At 37.6% G+C, this 21962-nt stretch overlaps 1 protein-coding gene across 3 annotated transcripts in view; it reads right to left on the minus strand.

Annotated features, from left to right (window-relative positions):
• The window catches only part of LOC103469968 (transducin-like enhancer protein 4), a 41419-nt gene that overhangs the window by 3919 nt on the left and 15538 nt on the right, over positions 1–21962 (minus strand). For 2 of the 3 annotated variants that reach the window (XM_008418055.2, XM_008418057.2), the window contains exons 5-19: positions 20785–20847; positions 17159–17233; positions 16510–16711; positions 14936–14952; positions 8354–8476; positions 7933–7986; positions 7677–7829; positions 6742–6874; positions 5832–6019; positions 4701–4777; positions 4333–4582; positions 4005–4252; positions 3027–3174; positions 1902–2052; positions 80–156 (exon numbers count right to left, since the gene is read on the minus strand). In XM_008418055.2, coding sequence (XP_008416277.1) covers positions 80–156; positions 1902–2052; positions 3027–3174; positions 4005–4252; positions 4333–4582; positions 4701–4777; positions 5832–6019; positions 6742–6874; positions 7677–7829; positions 7933–7986; positions 8354–8476; positions 14936–14952; positions 16510–16711; positions 17159–17233; positions 20785–20847 — 1959 coding nt within the window. The remainder of the gene's footprint in view (positions 1–79; positions 157–1901; positions 2053–3026; positions 3175–4004; positions 4253–4332; positions 4583–4700; positions 4778–5831; positions 6020–6741; positions 6875–7676; positions 7830–7932; positions 7987–8353; positions 8477–14935; positions 14953–16509; positions 16712–17158; positions 17234–20784; positions 20848–21962) is intronic. The other variant, XM_008418056.2, reaches the window with a different exon arrangement.

The raw sequence follows: 21962 nt of genomic DNA on the forward strand, positions 1-21962 counted from the left end.
ATATGTGGTGGGATATATATATATATATCCCACCACAACTGCGTTGTGCAGTTGTGGTGGGATGCTCTGCCCCCCTCACCTGGAAAATGCTGGCTCCGTATGGAGTTCTCCATGCGTTGAGTAGATTGTCTTTTCCTGTACTCACAAACCACTTCCCTGCAAGGAGCGAAACAGAACACAGTGAAAACTTTTTTTTTTCCCAAGATATCCTTATTAGAATTTTCTGTTACACAGACATACAAAAACAAAAAACATAAAAAGTAAAACAAAATAGATAAAAAAATTAAAAATTAAAAAATTACATAAAGTGCACCCCCCCCCCCCAAAAAAAAACCCACTAAAAACACTAAACCCCAGGGCTCACACTATCTACACACAAAAAGAAGAGCTTTACATGTCACAGCTCAATAGTTTAATCCATTCATTTTCTTTGGTCTTTCTGTGCTCCTCCACTTCAGAGCAATCAAATGTTTAGCCTGCAAAAGGTAAAAACTCAAAAGCTTATTTCTCTTCATAGGTCCTTTAAATTCATCTGGAAAAATGTGCAATAAGCAAAGTTTACTGTCCATTGGAACACCCTGTTCGATCAAACGAGAGATGAACATGATATCCTCCTTCCAGAAAGTTTGAATCTCTATACATTGCCACATACAATGGAAAAGAGAACCCTTATCTATATTACATTTAACACAGATATCAGGAATATTTGAATTAAAATGGTGAAGTTTTACAGGAGTGACATACGTTCTAAATATCTATTTGTATTGTAATAGTCTAAACCTTGTGTTAATAGTTTGCGTTTGTGCCAATAGACGAGTTATTCCATTCATTCTCAGGGATTTCAGTTTGCAGATCAGCTTTCCAAGCTTGTAAATATGCAAGACTATTTTCTTTTAACGCTAAAAGTAAAATATTATAAAATTTGGAAAGTAGGCCTCTACTCTGATTCTGGTAAACGGCTATATTCTCTATGGTGAATAGTGAGTGGAGGTTCAGACGTAGATTTCAGTGAGGTGAAAACAAAATTTCTAATCTGTAAATACTTAAAAAAATGCTTTTGGGGCAGGCTGTACTTATTTACCAGTTGTTCAAAGGTCATCAAAACTCCTTCACTATAAAGGTCCCCTATTTTATTTAAGCCTCTATTCATCCATATTCTAAACCCCCTGTCTGCTCTTCCTAGTTTGAATCTATTGTTTCCCCAAATAGGTGACAGATATGAGATTTTGGACACCTCATCTAAACCCTGGGAGTGGTGCCAAACTGATATTGTGTTTTTGAGAAAAGGATTTTTGGTGTTTTTTAATAGATGTTTAAGTTCAGCTGAGTAAAAATAGGATGTCAAAGGTAATGTTACCGAGTTGTTTTCTATTTGTACCCAACACGGTATGTCACCGGTTGAAAAATAACAGGAAGAAGCACAGAGTTGCCCAGCACCATAGTACAATTTAATGTTCGGCACTCTAAGCCCACCTCGATCGTAGGACAGATAAAGACACAGTGAAAACTTATACATTAAAAAGAAAAAAAAATCAACGTTCTGTTTGTGAACACTGACATTTGAGTAATGATTTTATTCTCTATGCACCTCCAGCTTTCTTGTATTTTCACTTTGAATGTGGAGAACTTCCCCGGTCTAATTTTTTGTAATATAGAGTTGTCTATATAAATATAGAAAACTATATTGTTTTGTACATGCACGTAATATTTTTCTTTTGTTTTAGGTATGCAAGTCCCCTTAGGTGAACAAATAAATGTTTAAGCCTAACCAATTCAATTCAAAACACTGAGAATACTGGTTAGCAATCCAGAATTTCACCTTTTTGTGTCTAAATCAAGAAACAAACAAGGGAGCTTCATTTGATGACAGTGTCATTTATGTCCCCCTACTGCACTCTTACCACAGTGAGCAAATCTTAGGGAGAGCACACAGCTTTCATGTAGATGGAGTTGGTACTTGTCAGGCTTGGTGACGTGCAGGACCTCTACGTTGCTGTTCTCCATCCCCACAGCCAGCCACTCGCCTGTCGGACAGTAACCCAGAGAGAAGATCTGCAAAAAAGACAAACAGTCCTCTTTTAAATATCTTATTATACTAGATGTTTTGGTTTTTTTCTTAAGGTTTTGTTGGCTCTAGTGGCCTTTATTTGAAAGTAGTTTGACAGGAAAGAGGGTAATGAGAGAGGGGGAAGACATGGAGCAAATGTCGCAAGGCCGGGATTTGAACCTGCAGGAAGACTAAATCCTCAATGCGTGGGTTGTCCTTTGCCCCTGTGCCACCACAGAATCCCAGATGTTATTATACTGGATGATGAATTTCATCATATGTAGTGTTTAAAACATTCAGCATTGTAAAATCAAAAATGTGCTCATGAATATGTTGTATAAATGTGAAAAACCTGTAAAAGACTCATATTTTAGCAGAGAAACAGTGGGTGATAAACTTGCTGAGACTGTAGAACTTTAACAGCCATATTGCTCCCTGTCTTGTGTTCCCTCTCTCTCAAATCTCTTTAATGCACACTCACGCCCTCATGTACAAACTGAGGTTGCGAAATGGGTCCTATTCATGAAAATTGCAATAATGGTCTGTTATCGCTGCATTTCTTCTTACCTGAAAAAAAAGTGAATTCAAACTGCAAGTATTATTGGCGTTAAAAGTATTTGAGGGCATGACAAAAATGGTCTGGCCTTTAGTGTGGGTTAAATGCTCTGATCTGAGCTGGTAAATTACTGCAATAAACCAAAAGCACAGACGATAATCACGCACTCTGCAATTGGCAGGGACTCGTCCAGTGATGTACAATTTTTACCAGTCTGCAACATTTTTACTTTACAAGTAACACAAACTACTGGTACAATAAGTTTGGTAATAACCAAGCCTACTTTCTCCCAGTGCAACAGCTAACAGTATGAAGGTGGTAGAGGGATTGAGTTATAAAGAATTATATGGAAATATAAGCATAAAAGAGGTACATAAAAATATTTAACACAGTATACGTATTGCTTTGGAGTTTCTTGCAAACCTGGGAAGTAAAGTCGTGTTGCTGCAGCTGCCGTCCCTCTCTCAGATCCCAGGACCGAACGGTGTTATCCAGACCTCCAGTCCAAAGTTTAGTTCCGTCATTAGAGATGTCTATACAACTGGCTCCATCTGTATGGCCCTGAAACTGTCTGCAGAGAGTCATGCACAAATACACCCATATTATTTAACAATAAGTAGTAGGGAAAAAAAGTAGTTCATGAACATCCAAAAATAACAGCAGGTGTGTGGTTTCTGGAACATAACTCTGCCCAGTTGGGTTGAATTAGAACTGATGTTGTAAGCCAGCCATTCTTGTCCCACATCAATGTCTGACCTCACAAATGCACTTTAGGAAGAATGAGGAAAAACTCCAATAAACACACTCAGATAAAGATGTAAATGCTACAAATGGTGGGCTGACGTAATATTAGCAATGCAGAATGGATGTCACTCAAGTGTGACAGTGTTATGGCCATATAAAAAAATTAAAAACATAAAAGTATGAGAATAATGTCATAAACTTATTAAAATAAACTGTTATGAGAATAAAGTCATAATATTACAAGAATGAAGTCACAGTATTACAAGAATAAAGTTCTAATTTTTTGAGAAAAAGTTAAATAAATAAATAAATAAATAAATAAATAAATAAATAAATAAATAAATAAATAAATAAATAAATAAATAAAGTCATGGTAATATGAGAATAAAGTCATAGTATGTTGAGAAAAAAGTCATAATATTACAACTTTATTCTTGTAATGTTATGACTTTATTCTCATACTATTTCGATTTTATTCTCATATGACTTTTCATAATATGACTTAATTTTTTGCAATTTTATTACTTCATTCTCGTAATTAAAAAAATATATATATTTCATTAGCGTGTCCCTAATACTCTGTCATACTCAAATTCATGTGTTCACTCAAGGAAATACAATCACTATTCAGTACATTACCAATCTGTAGCCACCTACCGAACCAAAGTCTGGTTGTGAAGATCCCAGACAGCTATGTTTCCATCCGAGCAGCAGGAAAAGCAGACCTTGGAGTCAGGGCTGATGGCCAAAGCATAACAGGCTGGTGCAGATGAAGTCAGCTCTGCTTTGATACGAGGAGTTGGTGTAGCCAAATCCCATATTGACAAAGTGCTCGCCTCGCCCCCTACAATTAGCGTCCGTCCATCCGGAAGCAAGCGACACGAGCGAATGTAGTTATCCCTGTTCTGAAGCAACAGAAAAAACACTGTATTACATGCACTTACTGACACCGTCTGGAATATAAGGATCAAGGCACAGGTCTTACAAGGCAGTCCAGCTGGGAAACAGGGGTCTTGTTACCCGGATGACTGATATCCCACACCTTCACACAGCCTTTGCCCCCGGTATAGACATGACGAGTCGGGTTACTGATGGTGACAGCACACACCACCTCTCCATGGCTGAGAGTATTGATCTGGCGTGCATGGCGTGGGATGCCAGGGCCGATCAAAGCATCTGGAGGAAAAGGCACAGGCTGCATTTGTCCGTCAGCGCTCACATGAAAGGAATAAGCTCTGGAGGGGACAAAGAGTGGCAAAGAAATAAGAAAGAGTGAAATGAAAGGATAACGACAAAATCAGGTGTCTTTCTTGGTGTGTCTCTGACATTAACAACTGAGGTGAGGAAACCTACGGTTTTCCACCAGGAATTCCTGACAGGTTGGGAGGAAGCCCTGGGACACGGATGTGATGGTGAGGATCAAATCCCACCTAAACAAAGCAAGAGGACTACATTTCAACTACACACCGCTGTGAAATGCTTTTGTTACATGAGTCATCTCTAATTAAAGCAGAGCTGCTTGAAAAATGTGATAATGAAGCTTAAGAGAGAACAATGCTAGAATTGTTAGAAGCAACAATTCTTTAAAAAGAAAATGTCAAAGCTGAGAACTAACGAAAACTATCTGAAGAGTTGGATAAGGATGCAAAATTTATTTTAGCAATTAATTCTAGATATTTACATCACTTTTTCAATGTTAAACAGATTTTACTATTACTCCATTTACGGTAAGGTGATGTAAATGGACAAAAGAGACATTGTCATAGTAACATTAATGCCCAGTTTGAAACATTATAAAAAACACTTGAAGTTATTCTTTCAAATCTAAGGAAAACTTAAGATTAGGAGGACTTCTGTAGAACTTGAGAAATGCTTTCTACCTCTCTCTTTCTTTGCTTTCTTTATTTTTTTTAAGGATATTTTTTCTTTTCTTTCAAGTAGAAGATTTTAGCTCTCTTTAAAGGTTAAAGCAGTTTTTTTCTGTTTGTGTTGTTAGTAAGACTGACTGCTCTCTTGCGGTCGGTGACCTTCACTCTACAGCCAGCAGCACACAACAAGATTTTAAGTCAAATTTTTACATTGAAGACAAATACAGGAGGTTGCAGACAAAACTGTGAGATCTGCCAGGGAATATCTGAGGTCAAGCCGATATGAGGACATCTGGCTGAAGGCTTTAAAAAATCATCATCAGTGAGGTTTGAGTAGACAAGTTAAAGAACCGACAAAATATCTACCATGCCTGATGTTTAGAGGGAGCTGCTGACTGATTTAAAGGCAGATCAAACAACAGCACTAAGCAGAAAACTGTGAAAAACTTGCTTGAACAAAGCGAAATATTTTAATTATGATTGTTTTGTTTTCTGTTAACTCGATATTTTAGCTCAAATTGATTCAAATGGTTTCTCTGTTATTTTACACGTTTCTGTTTTGAACATGATCACAGATGCAAATTCCGGATGTGTGTTTTTGTGAAAGTCCTGGTACCACTTGCGTGCGCCCATATGCCGCCACGGCGGCAGCAGCCACTGCGCTCATCTGTGGGGAGATGTTGTGCAGGCTGGAGTAGGCGGCGCTCGCTCCACTCAGCTCTCCGTTCATGCCGGGGTGAGGAACCATGCCGAACGGTCCGGGGTACGAGCAGGGCACTGCGAGCGGCGTCCGGAGACCGGAAGCTGGAAGACAACGAAGGCAGAAGTTACGATGGTTCCTGAAACAGTGTGAGGACAGGCTTAGTAAGACGCAAATTACTAGACTTATTAGTAGACTTAGACTTACTTTATTGTCGTTGCATAGACACAACAGTGAATTTGGCAATAAAATGTTGTTGCTTGGCTACCAGAATACACAGAAAAAGTGCGACTATATATGCATACACACATACACATAAACACGCGTACATACAAGTATTACTGGTGCAGGTACAGGCAAAAAAAAGAAAAGAAAACTAGAATAAATATTATACAAATAATAATACATTGCTAAATATTTACGAGTATATTTTTTATAGTCTTCATTGAGTATGAAAACAATAGGAAAAATATTTTAAAAGCATGATTAAAATTGAGGTTTTGATTAGAATTATTAATTAAAACAAACAAAAGAACATGGTCTACTTCTTCAGATACAGAAATATGTCAATATGCTTTTTTGTATTCTGAAATATAACATGTAGAGATGACATAAGAGTTATGAAAGATCATTTAAACTTCTTGCTCACAATTTAGCTTTGTCTAAGAAAATACGTATACTGGAAACATTACAATGTTCAAACTGTCTGTACTCAAATCTGAGGAAGCCAAGTTATTGGTATTTAAAGTTCTTTGTGATTCCTTTTGACTTCCATGCTTCTCGTTGCTGTAAAGATGCTTTACGACCAGCTACGATCAGGACTGACCCAGCAGCTCGGCTCCTGTGGGTTTACTCGGTGCAGGTCTCAGGCCAGGGGTGGAGGTGCTGCTGGGTGTGGGAGCCTCAGAACGGGATGTTGGGGTGCTGGACTTAGACACAGGGGTTGTAGATTTTTCATTCTAAATCAAAAATACCAAAGAAAGAAGAGCAAATGTAAACTTACATCTAGAAAGGTTACAAAGCAATTCACAACCTAAATAGGAACAATAAGTACATGCCAAAATTATGTTTTTGTTCTTAGCACTCTTTCTTAATTACAAAACCTACAAACAAAACAAGTATACTAAAAAGTCTACTTATTTAGTTTTAGGGGTTTAAGTATCAGGACATAACATAGCTCTGAAGTTCTAAAACTTTTTAAATCCAACTCTACTACATGATAGATGCAGTGAAGATTTTTGAAGCAAACATGAATCTTAAATAGAGATGCTGTAAGAAAGTAAAAACTCAAATTGTAGAGCCACTTAAAGTATTGTGTCAGGTCAGTGAGGTGTGCAGATTTGTTTTTGCACAACTCAGACAAAGTCCCATCACTTCAATTGAGTCTAGACTTCATTTATTTGACTGTAAAATCATTTAATGACGTCTTTCTCTGAGACATTCAATGACTAGAGTGCATTTTGTTAACCAACCTTTTGGCTTCCTTTCTGCTTAACTCCTATGCAAGGAACAGAAGTGTTCTTTATTTGTCATCTGGAATCTGTTCTTTGTATCTGATCTCTTATGGTTAGATTTAAAGTATTTTAGAACCTGGTGAAGTCCATAAAGCATTTATTACATCCTGATGCATTAAGATATTTATCATCAGAACATTTCTTCATACTTTACTTACAATGATTCGCTTGAATGTTTACACTGATATAAATATCTTAAAAAAGAATTTAATCAGATGAAAAGGCGATAACTCCCCAAATGACTCACCAAATTAATCTCTTTGGACTTGGATGAAGGTGTGCTGCTGGAGGAGGCGATAGAAGAAGGACTCAGGGGGGCGTCTTTCTTTAGCAGGCGACTTTTGTCCAATCCGTTCTCCCGAGGAGAGTGGGCGGGACTTCCTCTAGGAGACGTAGGATCCTGAGGTGGGTGAGCCCAGATGTTTTCAAAGAAACAAGGTTACATGTTTAACAGATGAACAAAAAATATGGCATCTTAAGAATAATAAAAAGCTTCCTGGTACCTCATTGGAGACGTCCACTACCAAGTTGTCGTCACTCTTTTCTCCATCACTTTCCTGGGATTCACACAGAAATGTAGCTTACATTTTTGACAAACTGAATGAAATAGAATATATTTGTTTCATTCAAATATTGAGTAAAATGGCCTCACAATATTTTCCAATCAGTCTGCTGTAACTCTTTGTCTTTGACAACATAAGAAAACATAAAGGACAAATTGAAAGCTAGTGGCTTGACATGTTAATCTGCTTTTCAACTCCCAAGTTTTTCTCTATTTCCTTCCTCAACTCTTCTAAACAAAGTGTAGTAAAAACAGACTCAAGAGCTGAGATACATTTTCCAATTTTTTCTTGCAGTGATAAAATATTTAATCATACATCTCCTCCACTGCCCAGAGAAGGAGGGTTTAAGCTCATCACTCACATAGCGGCTGGAGGTCAGTTCCTTGTCATCCGTCTTCTGCTTCTTGCTCTCAGATGAAAAATCGCTGGAACTCCGATGTTTCTCTCCAGCCCGGAAACTGGCTGATGGAGACACGGATGAACTCTGAAGCAGAAAACAAACATGTTAAACTAATTTGAGCAGCAATTTCTGTTATCACTTATAAACCACATGTTGTCTGTAGAATAAAGCATGATATAGTAATTCTTCTTGGTGGATTTTAAATAAAATTTTTAAAGCCTAAAAGTAGATTACACCATAATTTTAACTGAAGATATTTTATGTATTCAACACTTAGTTTTAGACTAAGACCATTTATACATGCACCAGAATGAAATTAAATCAATTTATTTTGTGAAAGTAACAATTAAAAAAATTGGTAACACTTTATTTGAAGGGGGGTGAATAAGACTGACATGACATCATCATAAACATGACATAACACCTGTCATGAACATGAATAAATCTTCATGAATATTTATGACTGTTGTCATGAAGCATCATTTGGTAAATTATGACACTTTTAATACAAAGTTTACATAATTCAAAATGTCTTTGTTATGACAACTTGACATTAACCAATAAATCATTACTGATATAAATTTGTTATAAAAGTATTACTGATACCTCTTTAAAAATTAGGTAACTTTATGTTATTAAGCGTAAAGTTTAAACAATGTCAAGTTGTCATTTTGAATAATGCCAACTTTGTATTAAAAGTGTCATGATTTACCGAATGACGCTTTATGACAACAGTCATAAATATTCATGAAGGCTTACAGATGTTCATGACAGGAATTATGTCATGTTTATGACAGTGTCATGTCAGTCTTATTCACCCCCCTTCAAATAAAGTGTTACCAAAAAATTTACTTTTACTGAAACAGAGAAGGTAGTGAAAGACAGTTATAGATAATTGTAGCGTAACCCATACTACTGGACAAATTATCTACAATTTATTCTCCAAATCAGATCTGTTGTCAACAAAAGCAGCTTTTAATAGCTCTAGAACACTAACATGAAAATATGGAGCTCCTGATAGTTATAGCACTCCTATTAAAACACCTTAAAACAAATCCATACATTTAATCTAAGTCTATTTAAACTATTGAGTAGGAAAAATTTTAATTGATTGGAGCATCTAGCCACTGTTAATTTGTAATTAACGACTTCATGTTTCCTTTAGGATAAATATGACATGGCAAAGGTACCTATTTATTTTAACTGTTCTTTATTTTAGTTGTTTTTCTGGACAACAACCCAATTTTATTCTGCCACTGTGAATAAAATGAGAACGGTCAGGAAGACAAAAATAAAAAAAATCTCCAAAGCTCATTTTTGGAGAAAAGCTGCAAATTATGTGTTAGATTATACAACTGAAATAAAATAAATGAGCTGACTATAGCTTCACAACTGATTAAGGTGAATTAATGAATGCTTTGGGTTTTTATTTTAAGAGTTGTTGATAACTGATCTCCTTTGCAATTTAAAAAAAAATGCAGATTAAACTAAAAGTCCAGTCAAGGCACACTTTTTACATGTTTAGCTAAGGCAGTTTCTGGGTTTAAAAAGATCATTGAATGTACTGTAAAATTAAAAGTGAGTCTCTCCCACATATTTTTCATCTTTCCTTTATTATTACATACAAAACGACATGTGGGCGAGTTGCAGCTTCTCTGCCTCATGGTATCAGAAAATATACTACTAAATCATTTAAAGATCAACGCTTCTATCTGTTGAATACTCCTATTTTCACACAACAAAACAGTGAAGCATCCTTAACAGAGTGATTGTGCCACTGATGCTGCTTATTCCCAATTGAGCTTTGCATTTTTTAAATATCAATTAATGTTCTTTGAGGAGCAGAGATCCTCAAAGAGGTTGCCCCGCTGCCTCTGAATATCTTTGTCTCTCCCACATTGGGAGGCGCTGCTCACCCAGAATACACTGGACAGAAAGAAAAAAAATAAAATAAAACAAGACCTTTAGCTCGACCTTTCCACTAACTCACGCCTGTAACCTTTTCACTGCCCTTTGCCGTGCTGCAAGTGTTGATGACAACGATTCTGAGCGGGGGGAAGGGTGAAGCTGCGTGTGTTTGTGTGTGTGTGGAGCACTTGTTCCTGTTTACATTTTAGTCCTCTGGATGTGCAAATAATCTGCAGATATCTGTGTGTGTGTGTGTGTGTGTGTGTGTGTGCGTGTGTGTGTGTGTGTGTGTGTGTGTGTGTGTGTGTGTNGTGTGTGTGTGTGTGTGTGTGTGTGTGTGTGTGTGTGTGTATCTTCATGAGTGATAGAGGAGCAAGTTGAGCCATCCCTCTCTGTCGCCTCCTTTTCAGGCTGATTAGATTAATTAGCCTGCAAATTAGCTCTTTTCAAAAACATCAAAGCAAATTAATTTTGCTGTGGAGACAAATGAAGGCCCCGCCGGCTGAGCGAGCATTGTAACTGTGACAAAGTCTTCAGTGTGGGTGAGTGAAAGTATTAATTTTCACTGACATCATAATTACATTTACTTCCCGTATCCAATTGATTCTGCGACTCTTGATAATGGTATCTGTAGCCTCTTGTTTCCTTTTTCATTCACTTTAGGAATCCTCTCTCTGGGCGTTACATCAGTGTCAATATTGATTAATTCATCCTAACTTCAAACTACGGCTGACATGATTCATCAACACAATCTATGATGTTGACTAAAATGATCTGTAAAAATAAAAATTTATAGTCAACATAAGTTTTGTGATTTAATCTGTTTTCTTTTTTAATTCTTAACACAAATTAAAAATTTATGTAATGGAGTATCCATCTCCTTTCGGAGATGACTATTTGGATTTCGACATGACACGAATCACGACATTTGTGTCATGATGTCCTATGACACAAATGTTTCGCATTTTCTCCAACTGGTTTCTTGTACATCGCAAAATGTATTGTAGTGTAATGGCCTAAAAAACACCCAATCTCAATCTATTAAAGCACCTTTGAGATTTGGTGGTAGAAAGGATTTGACCATGTCATGCAACCATGGAGTGATATTTCTAATAGGCACCTCACTGAATCTATTTGAGGAATAAATAAGGCACAGTGTACCTTAAAAACTGTCTGGTGAATATGTATAAAAAGCGGAACAAGTGAGTTTGTTCCCAAAACAAACAGAAAACCTGGAGAAATTTGCTTGATCATGATTATTGTATAAATAATCACTGTTATCAATGATATTATTGGAGTTTCGTGAAGATCCTTTGAAAATACGGATAATGTTTCCCCGATGTGGTTCATGCATAATCTTCATTACTATGTTGGAAGTTTTGGAAAGTAGTAATAGACTCTCGATTGCAGTACAACTAGCCCAATATATCTGATCAGCTGGTTAAAAAGTCCAACAAACAAACCAGACAGCAAACCTGCCAACTGGTTAAAAGTTTGCATTAGCTGCATGGACAGTGACTGACGTCAGGATGCTAGGCATCAGGGGAAGTCTATTAATCCATGTGTGCCTTGGCCACATATGTTTTCATTGTATTTTATTTTTAAAACTGAAAAAGTAACCAACAAAATTTTTACCATGGCAACCACTAAAGTTGCTAATAATGTCATCCCTAAATGTGACTTTGTTACTTGGTGACAGACGAACACTTTAAGAGCTGCTGAGAAAAGCAACCTTGTACTTCAAAGGCTACACAGACCAAGCAGTCATACATTATGCACAAATTAGTCCTCAGTTTCATTTTTGTCTCCACATTTTTTCCACACATTTTGATAAGACATTCAATTAGATACGGAGTAGAGGTGTCTCTGGGTCTCACCACAGTCACTAACCCTGCAAATATGCATCACAGATGCGCCAGTTAGCCTCACCTGGAACTGTCCCTTGAATCAACGCCCCACATTTTCCCCTAAAGCTGAGCAGGGACCATGCACGGCCACAGACTGCATTTGTTGCTCGAGCAATGAGCGCATGCTGGCTTTTATCCCCAAACGGCAGGATGCTAATGTAGATTTAATACACCACACAATGATCATTGATGGAGGAGAGCTACCCAATGCGTAAAAATGTGAGACAGAGGGGTTGCTGCCCGAGCTGGAATGTTTAAGCTGTGACCAGCGGTCCAATTATATTTATTTTTCTTTGATTAACAGCTCAGATGGTCACTCACCCAATTAGGCAGCAAAATATCCACTTTTTTTGTTTCTCACCTTTATTCTGCACAAAGTTCTGTACAAACCCAGAGGCTTTTGAAGTCTGGGTGGTAGTTATTTGGTTTAATCCATCTCTCTTGGCCTGTTCATTTGTTTCTTTCTCTGCAGCCAGCCCAGCATGGAAGGCGAGGCGACACGTTGCAGTCAGAGTTTTATGAAAGAGCATCCCAGCACCGACAAAGAGAAATGGACTGTGGCTGTAAAGCTTGTTTGCAAGCAAAAATAAAATGAGACAGAAAATAACAAAAAATATCTCAAAAGTAAGTTGCATATCGCAGCTTCCACACAAGCAAAAAGCTGCAATGTGCTCCAGTAGAGACACACAGAGAAATCAGATGGTGACAAGAATTAGATGGTTTTCAGTCTGAATGGATCAAACAGGTGATGGGTGTGATACTTTTCCAATCAGTAAATTAACTTTATCTAATCACTGCCACATGAAACTGACAACATCACTCTGGGGTGTGGATAATGTTACTGTATATTTGAACCTTCTTTTTGCATCAGTTGGGGATAGAAACATGATTTATTTCTGTAGTACATAATAATCTTCACCTTTAATTTGGAGATTAAATGTTTCACATGAAGTTTAAATTGAAAGCTTCTCATCAATAATTAATCCCAGATAAATAACCAGTGACCCTCGTAATAAATCTACCTCTCCTTATTGGGGAGATACTCTCAGCGAACAGATGAATTTGAAAAAAGCATTTCACCATTTCAAACACATTTTAGTGGCTCAAGAAAATCTGCACTTCATCAAAAGGAGCCTGTAGAAATGTAGATCCCTGTGCAGTTCAATAAGAACAAGAAATCACACAACCATCTGCATAAAACTGATAGGAAGTCTTTGACAAATTGTGATTAACATGAACCCTATGACTGATCATTTTTTAATCTTAAAAGAGGAATTTGCCCCAGCCATTTGAACACATTGTGTCCTATTAGCCAAATAATCTGTAAACCAGTAAGATGCTTCATTAGAGATGCTTATGTTGAGAAGAATATTTAGCTAAATACTTTGGTCCACAGTGTCAAATGACTTTCAAATTTAGAAACTTTGTGATGAGGCAGCCAGTTTTAGTCTATATAACTCAGACTGAATGGGAATATTGCAAATACTCCCATTCAGTCTCATAATCAACTCAATGATGTAAATAATCGAACCCTGAACCAACTACTACCCTCACACTCATTTCAACCAGCAGCAACAAACGCTCTCAGAAGGCTCTGTCCTTGAACACACCATGACTGTTTAATTGACTGCCTGTACGGGTTACAATAGGTCTGCAGGCGCGCGTGCTGGAGCTCGCTTCATACCCACACACCTTTATCAGAGTGTGAGGACCTAATTCCAAGGACATCAAGGCACAGATGTTCATGCAATTCACACAAACTGTACTCTGTGGACTGTAGCCAAGGCAACGGCAGATCACTGACAAACGGCTTATTGGTTTCATGGAGTGACTGTTGGCCGCTGTGTCAAAGAGCATCTCTGTGTGTTTGTGTGTGTGCGGGAGATTTCTCACTGAGCGCTAATGAAAGGAATTTATCATTCTGGCCGCTCCGTCTTTATCGCTGATTTCTGATGACCTCAGAAACACAGACACACACATGTTCACGCATATGTGCGTGCTCACATACACCTACTAATTACAGCAGTGATGACGCGTGTGTGTGTGTGTGTGTGCGTGTGCGCGTGTGTGTGTGTGCGTGTGGTTGAGGATCTGCTATATGGTGGGCAGGAGACAACATATTAAAACATTAAAGAAAATTCCTTTAAATCGAAAAAAGCACACACACACAAGCGCGCAATTTCTCTAAACTGTGTGTTCAAGCATGTGAGCTCAGCTTGCTCACATAAAGACATGCTAATCTGCTCATTGAGTATTCAACAAACCAAATGTTTTCCTTTGGGTGGTGGGGTCTGTGCCGCTTAAGGGACTCATTTACCACATTCACTGGATGTAACCATGATCTGTTCCTGAACTCCTTTGTTTTCAGCTTCTGCTTGGCTTCTGTCGTAACTTATCTTATATTTTAGTTTTTAAAAGCACATCCTTGAATATATAATTTTTGAGAAATTATTCAATGGATAAAAAGAAGCTTAAAACTTCATTCAGATCTAGAAATGTGTAACAATTACTGGATAAAGGTAACCATTTTGTGATGCAGAAAAATTCGCTTCTCGTACTGATTTAGTCTGATTCAGTGTCAGAAAGTGAGTCAGAAAGGATTATGCACTCAAATGTAGCCTGGACTTCCTTCAGACATACTGGTTGATCATCGCAAATGAAGATACAGTAAATCTTTGAGCTCTGGATAGTTCTTGTTATGAGGATAATAAAGACTGAAAGGACTTACCTTAACTGAATCTCTGTCTGAGGAGGCGAAAGGCAAGAGAGAGGGAAAGAGAGAGACACAAAGAGAGAAATATACTTAATAAAATATTCAAAGACTTAAGCAAAACTGACATAGACTCATATTAAACAACCACATGTACTACAGTATCATATTCTTAACTGTGTGATCTGGCCAATTAATGTGGGTCATCCCCTATCTTTATTATTACACTTACAGTTATTTCAAATTTTTTAATCAACACCAGATATTGCCAAGTTTAGCTAGAGCTCAGCTGATTTTAATAAAAAAAAACATAACAAATAACTGAGATTTAAGCAAATCTGATCAAAAGAAGTGAATAAACAGAACACTATATTTTATGCACTGAAGACGCCCTGTAAGCAAAGTTTACAGGATAAAGAATATAATTTCTTATTTAAAAAAATGGTTTGTACTAATTAATTAGAAGCATTGCAAGACTCAACTATTAAAAATTCACTGTCATGAAGATCTGCTACAATAAGAAGTATAACGTAAAGCCAGCCCTACAAAGGAAAAACTGTTTAAGAATTAGAATTTTGCCATTCAAGTTATGTATGTGTAAAGAAAATAATAGTTTGAAGCAAACAAAACCAAAAATAATAATACAACAATTAATAATTGTCACTTTATCTTTACAAGAAATATCTGTATAATAATGTCAAACGTTAGAAAACAGCAATTTGTTAAACCTGACAGGAGATTGAAAATATAGGACAACACAAGGTCTCCCACAAAGGGATCATTAAACTTAAATTTACTAACTATACAACAAAGTGAATTCTGGAAATCAAACATTTAAAACCACGTGCACATATCAGTTTTCTGAGGTTCAGATTGCATTTTTATTGATTCTCCTGCTAATGCATGTGAGTGCTTGCTTCATTAGCTTATGTTAGCTGTTCTGTAGTTATAGGGCAGGGTCAACTGCTCGAATGCACAGTAAATAAAACCCTCACAGCCTTGTTACAACTAAATAATTAAGTGGTGGCATGCACCGTTTCTATCATACACACACAAGCATATCTACTCCGGGAACAGAAATTAAATACTCAAGCTGGAAATCAGATCAGAGAAGAATCAAAGCTGATCTCGGTGTATAAGACAAAAAGGGCAACATGGTGGTTTTTGCCTTCCTAACAGGCAAATTAAAATGACTTACTGTTGGATTTGTGTTTAAACAATTTTACCTGCTGGTCATTAGGGGAACTAAATATAAAGAAGCAACAGACGGCTGTAGATAGCAGGAGCATGTAGTGATATGATTGTCAAAACATATGAAACAGCGTTGGGATTATTTTTAAAACCCTAACATGTTTCAAAGTCTCTCAACTTTCATTTATTTTTCAAGCATTAAAAAAAAAAAAACAGAAATTATAATGTTAATCTAAACTGACATAAACCACAAAAAATGACATGTCTGATTTAATGTGAGGCCATGTGAAAGAAATGATAAGCCACTGCATATGACAGAATAAATGGTAATCATAAGGCTAATTAAAACAGATGTTCTCTGAAAGTTACTCATCGTTAGAGCCGCACAGAGTCAGACTTGCCTCTCGTGTGCTCACTGTTGTTCTCGTGGTGTTTCCTCTCATCCTTAAGTGGCAGCTGGTGACTCAAAGCTGACGACAGAGCCAGTAGGCTGGCAGTACTGGCACCGGGGGGCAGAGGGGGCTGCAGGCCTGCTGGATGGGGGGTGAGCGGGACCGGAATGGCATGGCCATGGGAGAGGTGCTGAGCCTGGAGCTGCTGCTGCTGATCCACATACGGACACACGGATTACAGTTTGTATGTGGGAATGGAAAAGCACAAAAGTGACAGCATCTGAAGCACTTTCACTCTAGCATGACCTTCGGTGCGCAGAAGGAAAGCTTGATTCCCTCAAAATGTGGAATAGATTTTAAGTAATCGTTGAAAAAAACTTTTTTACAGATCATTCTGACCAATAAATCCCTTTAAATGCCATATTGAGAAGATTTCAAAGAGAATCATCAAGTATTACACCAAAAAAATCAGATTAAAATGTATTATTTCGAGTTGGATTTAAAAGACATTCTTATAGTTGAAGTCAACCCTGAGTCCTGTTGTCCTTGCTGACATTCTCATCCAAATTAAAACACTATCTGAATCTTACTTATTGATTTTGTCTGCGCGTGCGTGCGTGCGTGCGTGCGTGCGTGCGTGCGTGTGTGTTAAACTCACTCCTATGATGGCGTTAAGTTCAGCCATGGTCACCTGCTTGGCTCTTTCCACAGCCTGCACCACTTGCTGCTGGTGCTGATGGACAGAAAGGAAATATCAGCAACAGATTGAGTGAGAAATATTTTCTTAAAAAAAGATCATTAGATTTTTAAAAACATTGGGAAAATCTGATAAACAAACTTTCATTGACACTAATTATACTTCTCTAAATGAGAACATAATTTAGAAACTAAGCATCAAGGTGGTTCAAAAGACTTAAACTAGCAAATGAAACCACTGACTCCACGGGAAATAGTTTAATAGGGTAATACATTTTTATGTGAAATGAGGGTCAATTACTAATGGAGTTCAAAGTAATCTCCCTTTATTTTACAACGACATGAACAGCTATAAAATAAAATGGTGACCACTTGAATTAATCTACGTTTGCACTGCTTTGGCTTCACTGTCCAGCTCTGTTATGCAGTTTTTAGGGATAAACAACCAGGAAAATAAAAATATTCAAGGGCTTTTAAAAGATGGTTGCCTATTAAAGAAATACTTTATTATTATTATTATTATTATTATTATTATTATTATTATTATTATTATTATTTAAAACTCTTATGGTAAGAGTCTTACCAATCCAGTCACAATAAGTGCCTGAAATAAAGTAAATTCGTTCAAAAATCAATAAAATTGCATCCACTTGAAGATTTTTGCCCTTTTGGATTGCTTTTATTTGAGGCACTTGAAAGTATTAAATACTTTAACACTTTGTTGAGACAGAATAATATAGAATATGAGATAATTTGTGAAAATAAATAAATAAATCAAGTTTCTCAGCCTTATCCCTTTGGTCCTACTGCCATCTGCAAAAACACACTAAATGCATCGCTCCTAGTCAGAAACCACCAATCAGAGGCAGGAGGAGGGCTTTAGCACTGCCAATCAAGCTGGTGTATGCTCTGCACACATCATCCCCCTTGCTCTCTGCTACGTGAAGAGAAGCTTCCTGCGAATTCACAGGCTAGTAATCAAGACCACAGTTGATGGCGGATGAACAGTTGCATCTGGAAGTTGTTTCTACACCATAAACACTTTTCACATCTCTTGAGCCACAAAAGAAATGACAAATCAAAGTAGTCAAAAAAAATCAATAGACAGTTGTGATGTATAAACTAAATGAGTTCCTCTCCCATTGTTTTGAGGTGATACAGTTTTGACAAACTAACGGTGACGTTTCTGTCTGATCCTTTGGTATGAGGGAGAGGCTGAAGCTTTGCTTTTAGGAGTTTATTCCTTATGATTAAATGTTACTTTACATTTCCTGTAAAGTTAAATATTTGCTTCTCAATTGAATCCTGAACACAGTTTACTTGCTTGTTTAGTTGTTGGAGCATCTGAAATGTTTCCAAACAAAATAGCTGCCATACCTTCATCACATTAACAGACATTTTTGTGGAGAGACAGAGACAGTTAAGAAGAGGGAGACAGCAAGCAGTACAAAGTCACAGAAAGGGTACAGAGAGAGGAAGGCAGATGCAGACAGTCAGAAAGAGCAGGAAGATTCATCCAGGAGCGCAGAACATCAAAGTAAAGCAGAGATGAAAGAGCTTATCAGGTGTGGAAATGAACCTGACCATCGAGTTCAGCTACACGTCGGCTCCCTAAGTCTAACCTACCAGAACGTGACATGCACACAAGTGAAGATCCAAAACTCCGATAAATACTTTCAAATAGATTTTGTGACGTTATCATCACCACTTTCAATAACTACGAGCCTGAAATGAGCATTATTAACTAAAATCTTATAAATAATCTTTTTTTTTTTATCTAAGTCCATGCAAATCTGGGATACTGGTGGAAAATTTCTTGATCTTTCTGAAACAGAACTGTACAAACAGCATTCAGTATTCAAATAGTCACAACATTTTCCACATTGTGCCATGTGGCAACTACAAACTTTGATGTGATTTTTGCTGCAATTACAGCAGCAAGTCTTTAAGGATATCGCTCTGCGAGCTGCGAACATCTGAAGACTGAAATCCTTGCCCAGTAGCTCAGATCAGTCAGATCGGAAGAAGCATTTGTTTTCATGTTCAGCTGCAAATTCTTAAATGGATTCAGTTTTGGACTTTGACTGGGCCATTCTAACACAGGAATATGAAGAACGCTATGCCAGTTTTCTTTAAAAATATATGCACTGTACTAAACGCACCGGATGTGTCTGTTTTTGGCTAAACTTGAATGTGTCAAAATTCAACCCTACATTTTGGCTGCACACTGAACTCCTCTGATTTAGTATGGATGGCCAAAATATTCATTTGCTGTCTCATCTGACCAGAGAACAATTTCCAGCTGGTTTTTGAGCTCTAACATTGTTATGGCTTTCTCTCAACAATACCTGTCAATACATAAAAGTCGGTGGTCCTGTCAACAGATTCTCCCACTGAGCTGTGGATCTGTGCAGCTCCTCCAGAGTCACCACAGACAGCTTTTCTCATTCATGCTCTCCTTCTCAGACATTTTGGTTTAGTGAGAAAGCCATAACAAGCTGTTTTCGTCTGTTAGTGTATTACAAAAAATACATATTACACTTTGAAAGGGTATGTATAATTTTACAAAGGACTGAAGGCTTAGTTGTTCCAGTTTTAGTTTTCTGCCAAACCTATGTAGAGTAAAGATGTTTAAATGTTGGGATACATCTTCGGTCTAGGCAGAAGTAAACCGCAGATTCTGCCCACATAAGAATGTCGCTTTGAGTTGTGGAAAACAAGGAAGTGTAGAGATATTCTGAGTAGAATTGTACTAACCAATGCTTAAGAAGAGTGCAATTTGTAGCAACACAGATGAAAATTCAACGTATATTGGGGTAACAATATAAAAAAGTGATAGGTATGAAAATAAAAACAAAGACTCAACATAGCTGATCTTATTTCCTGCATAATAACGATGATATGCAGCGGTATTGTGGTACATTTCATATGCACACAGACAACTAGGCTGTGCACCAACACAAAGCAGCTTCCTCTCCCTGCCTCCCCTCTCTGTGGGCCTGAGGGCTGTGTAGAAGCACCACAGTCTAATGCCATTATTCCTAATCCATCCTAAAGCCTCCTAATCCATGGCTAATCTGGAGGAGAGCTTTCGGAGTCCAAACTCACTCGTTCCTGCTGTTCCCACCCCTCAACACAACACACACAGAGTTTGTTACTTCCTTAGAGGGAGGATTTATCACCGCAACACACACGAATGTGCACGCGCGCACACACACCTTAAGAATGGATAATAAACACACTGTATAAAGCACACGTTTCACACCCACCACTGTATATGCACACAAGTGAAATGTATTTTAACAAAAAAAAGTATTTTCTTTCACGCACACTTCACTGCTGGCTCCTGCATATGTTAGTGGGAGACATTTGATAAGTTCACAGTATATCTGCCTATCCTGAGCAGGGAGGATTAGCCCAGGATAATCTGCGTGTTTGCGTGTACATTTATGTGTGTGTCTGTGTATTTTTCTCTTTTTGCCTCAGAATCCTCCGCAGAATTCTCCCCCAATCGTTTCTTCTCCCTCCCATTCTTTCTCTCACCCACCTCTTCCTTAACTCCCTGTGACAGGCATTTTTGACTCTTACCTCTTGAGAGAGGAAGGGAATGACTTGGGCACAGATTGCATTCAGCCGCTTGACGATCTCCGCCTGTAAGACAGAGGGGTGGGTGCACCGAAAACAATCAACATCAAATTCAACAGGAGACAAGAAGGCGTCCTCTTCATTTAAAGTTCAGCTGATGAGATCACTGAGGTTTGTGAATAAGAACCCATATTATTGTCTTTTAAGCAGCTGAATAGTCACATTGGAAACCCGAGTCTGACACACAACTGAGTATGATTGGTATTTAGAGGATGGGGTAATCTCTAAGAGACATTCAGTTAAAGATGAAAAACTCCTGTTACCATTTAATGCAATACTACTGCTTTGGGAGGACTGACACTATATTAAGCTGCAAAAAGCACAAAAATCTCACATGTTATTAGTCACTTTAGGAGTTGTTGTTGTTGTTGGGTAGCCCCTCTTCACTCTGCAAGAGCACGACCTAACACAGAACATCGATTGGCCTTGCAAGGTTGCATCAGGTATTCAATATATTTTTCATGCATGCAGTGCGTTGTGGGGTTTACCTGCTTCAGTTATGTGTAGCACCACATGGTGTTTTGCTTCACTATGTTTGTTGCTTGCTAAAAGTGACAGGAGTTCATTTAGCCTCCTGTCAAAACCCTTCTGGAGCTTCGTAGAGGACATTGGAGCATCTTCAGATGCAAACCATGAAAATCCCAACTTTAAATAATCACAGTCATGCTTCCTTCCTTTTCTTTCGTTTATTGCTCAACCCAAACTTTTTACTCGCAGTAGCTTTAGATACTAATATTCTATTAATTTTGTCTTTGGAATGTAGGCTTGATGAAGTTGGCTAAATGTCAGCAGTTATTTTTCCCAGTTTATACCTTTTCCTCATGTAACTCCCTCTAAAGAACTGGTGAACATGACCCACACTGTGATAAACCCTGCTCAATGCCAAATTAGATATTTTGATGGAAGAATTAACAAAGTGGGTGTTAAGAAAATGTTCAACCTTTTAAGTAGAATGGACATTCTGTTTTTCCAATTACAAACAGTGGTTGTTTTAATTTTAATATTGACCAACAGAATCAGAACTAGAATTGCTCACATAATCAAACATCTGTGGGTTAAGTAATCATTGAGGATGGCTTGACCTGTATTCTTTAATATTTCCCTTTTACACCCTAATCCCG

Source organism: Poecilia reticulata, linkage group LG9, assembly GCF_000633615.1.
Source record: "Poecilia reticulata strain Guanapo linkage group LG9, Guppy_female_1.0+MT, whole genome shotgun sequence".
Classification (NCBI taxonomy): Eukaryota; Metazoa; Chordata; class Actinopteri; order Cyprinodontiformes; family Poeciliidae; genus Poecilia; species Poecilia reticulata.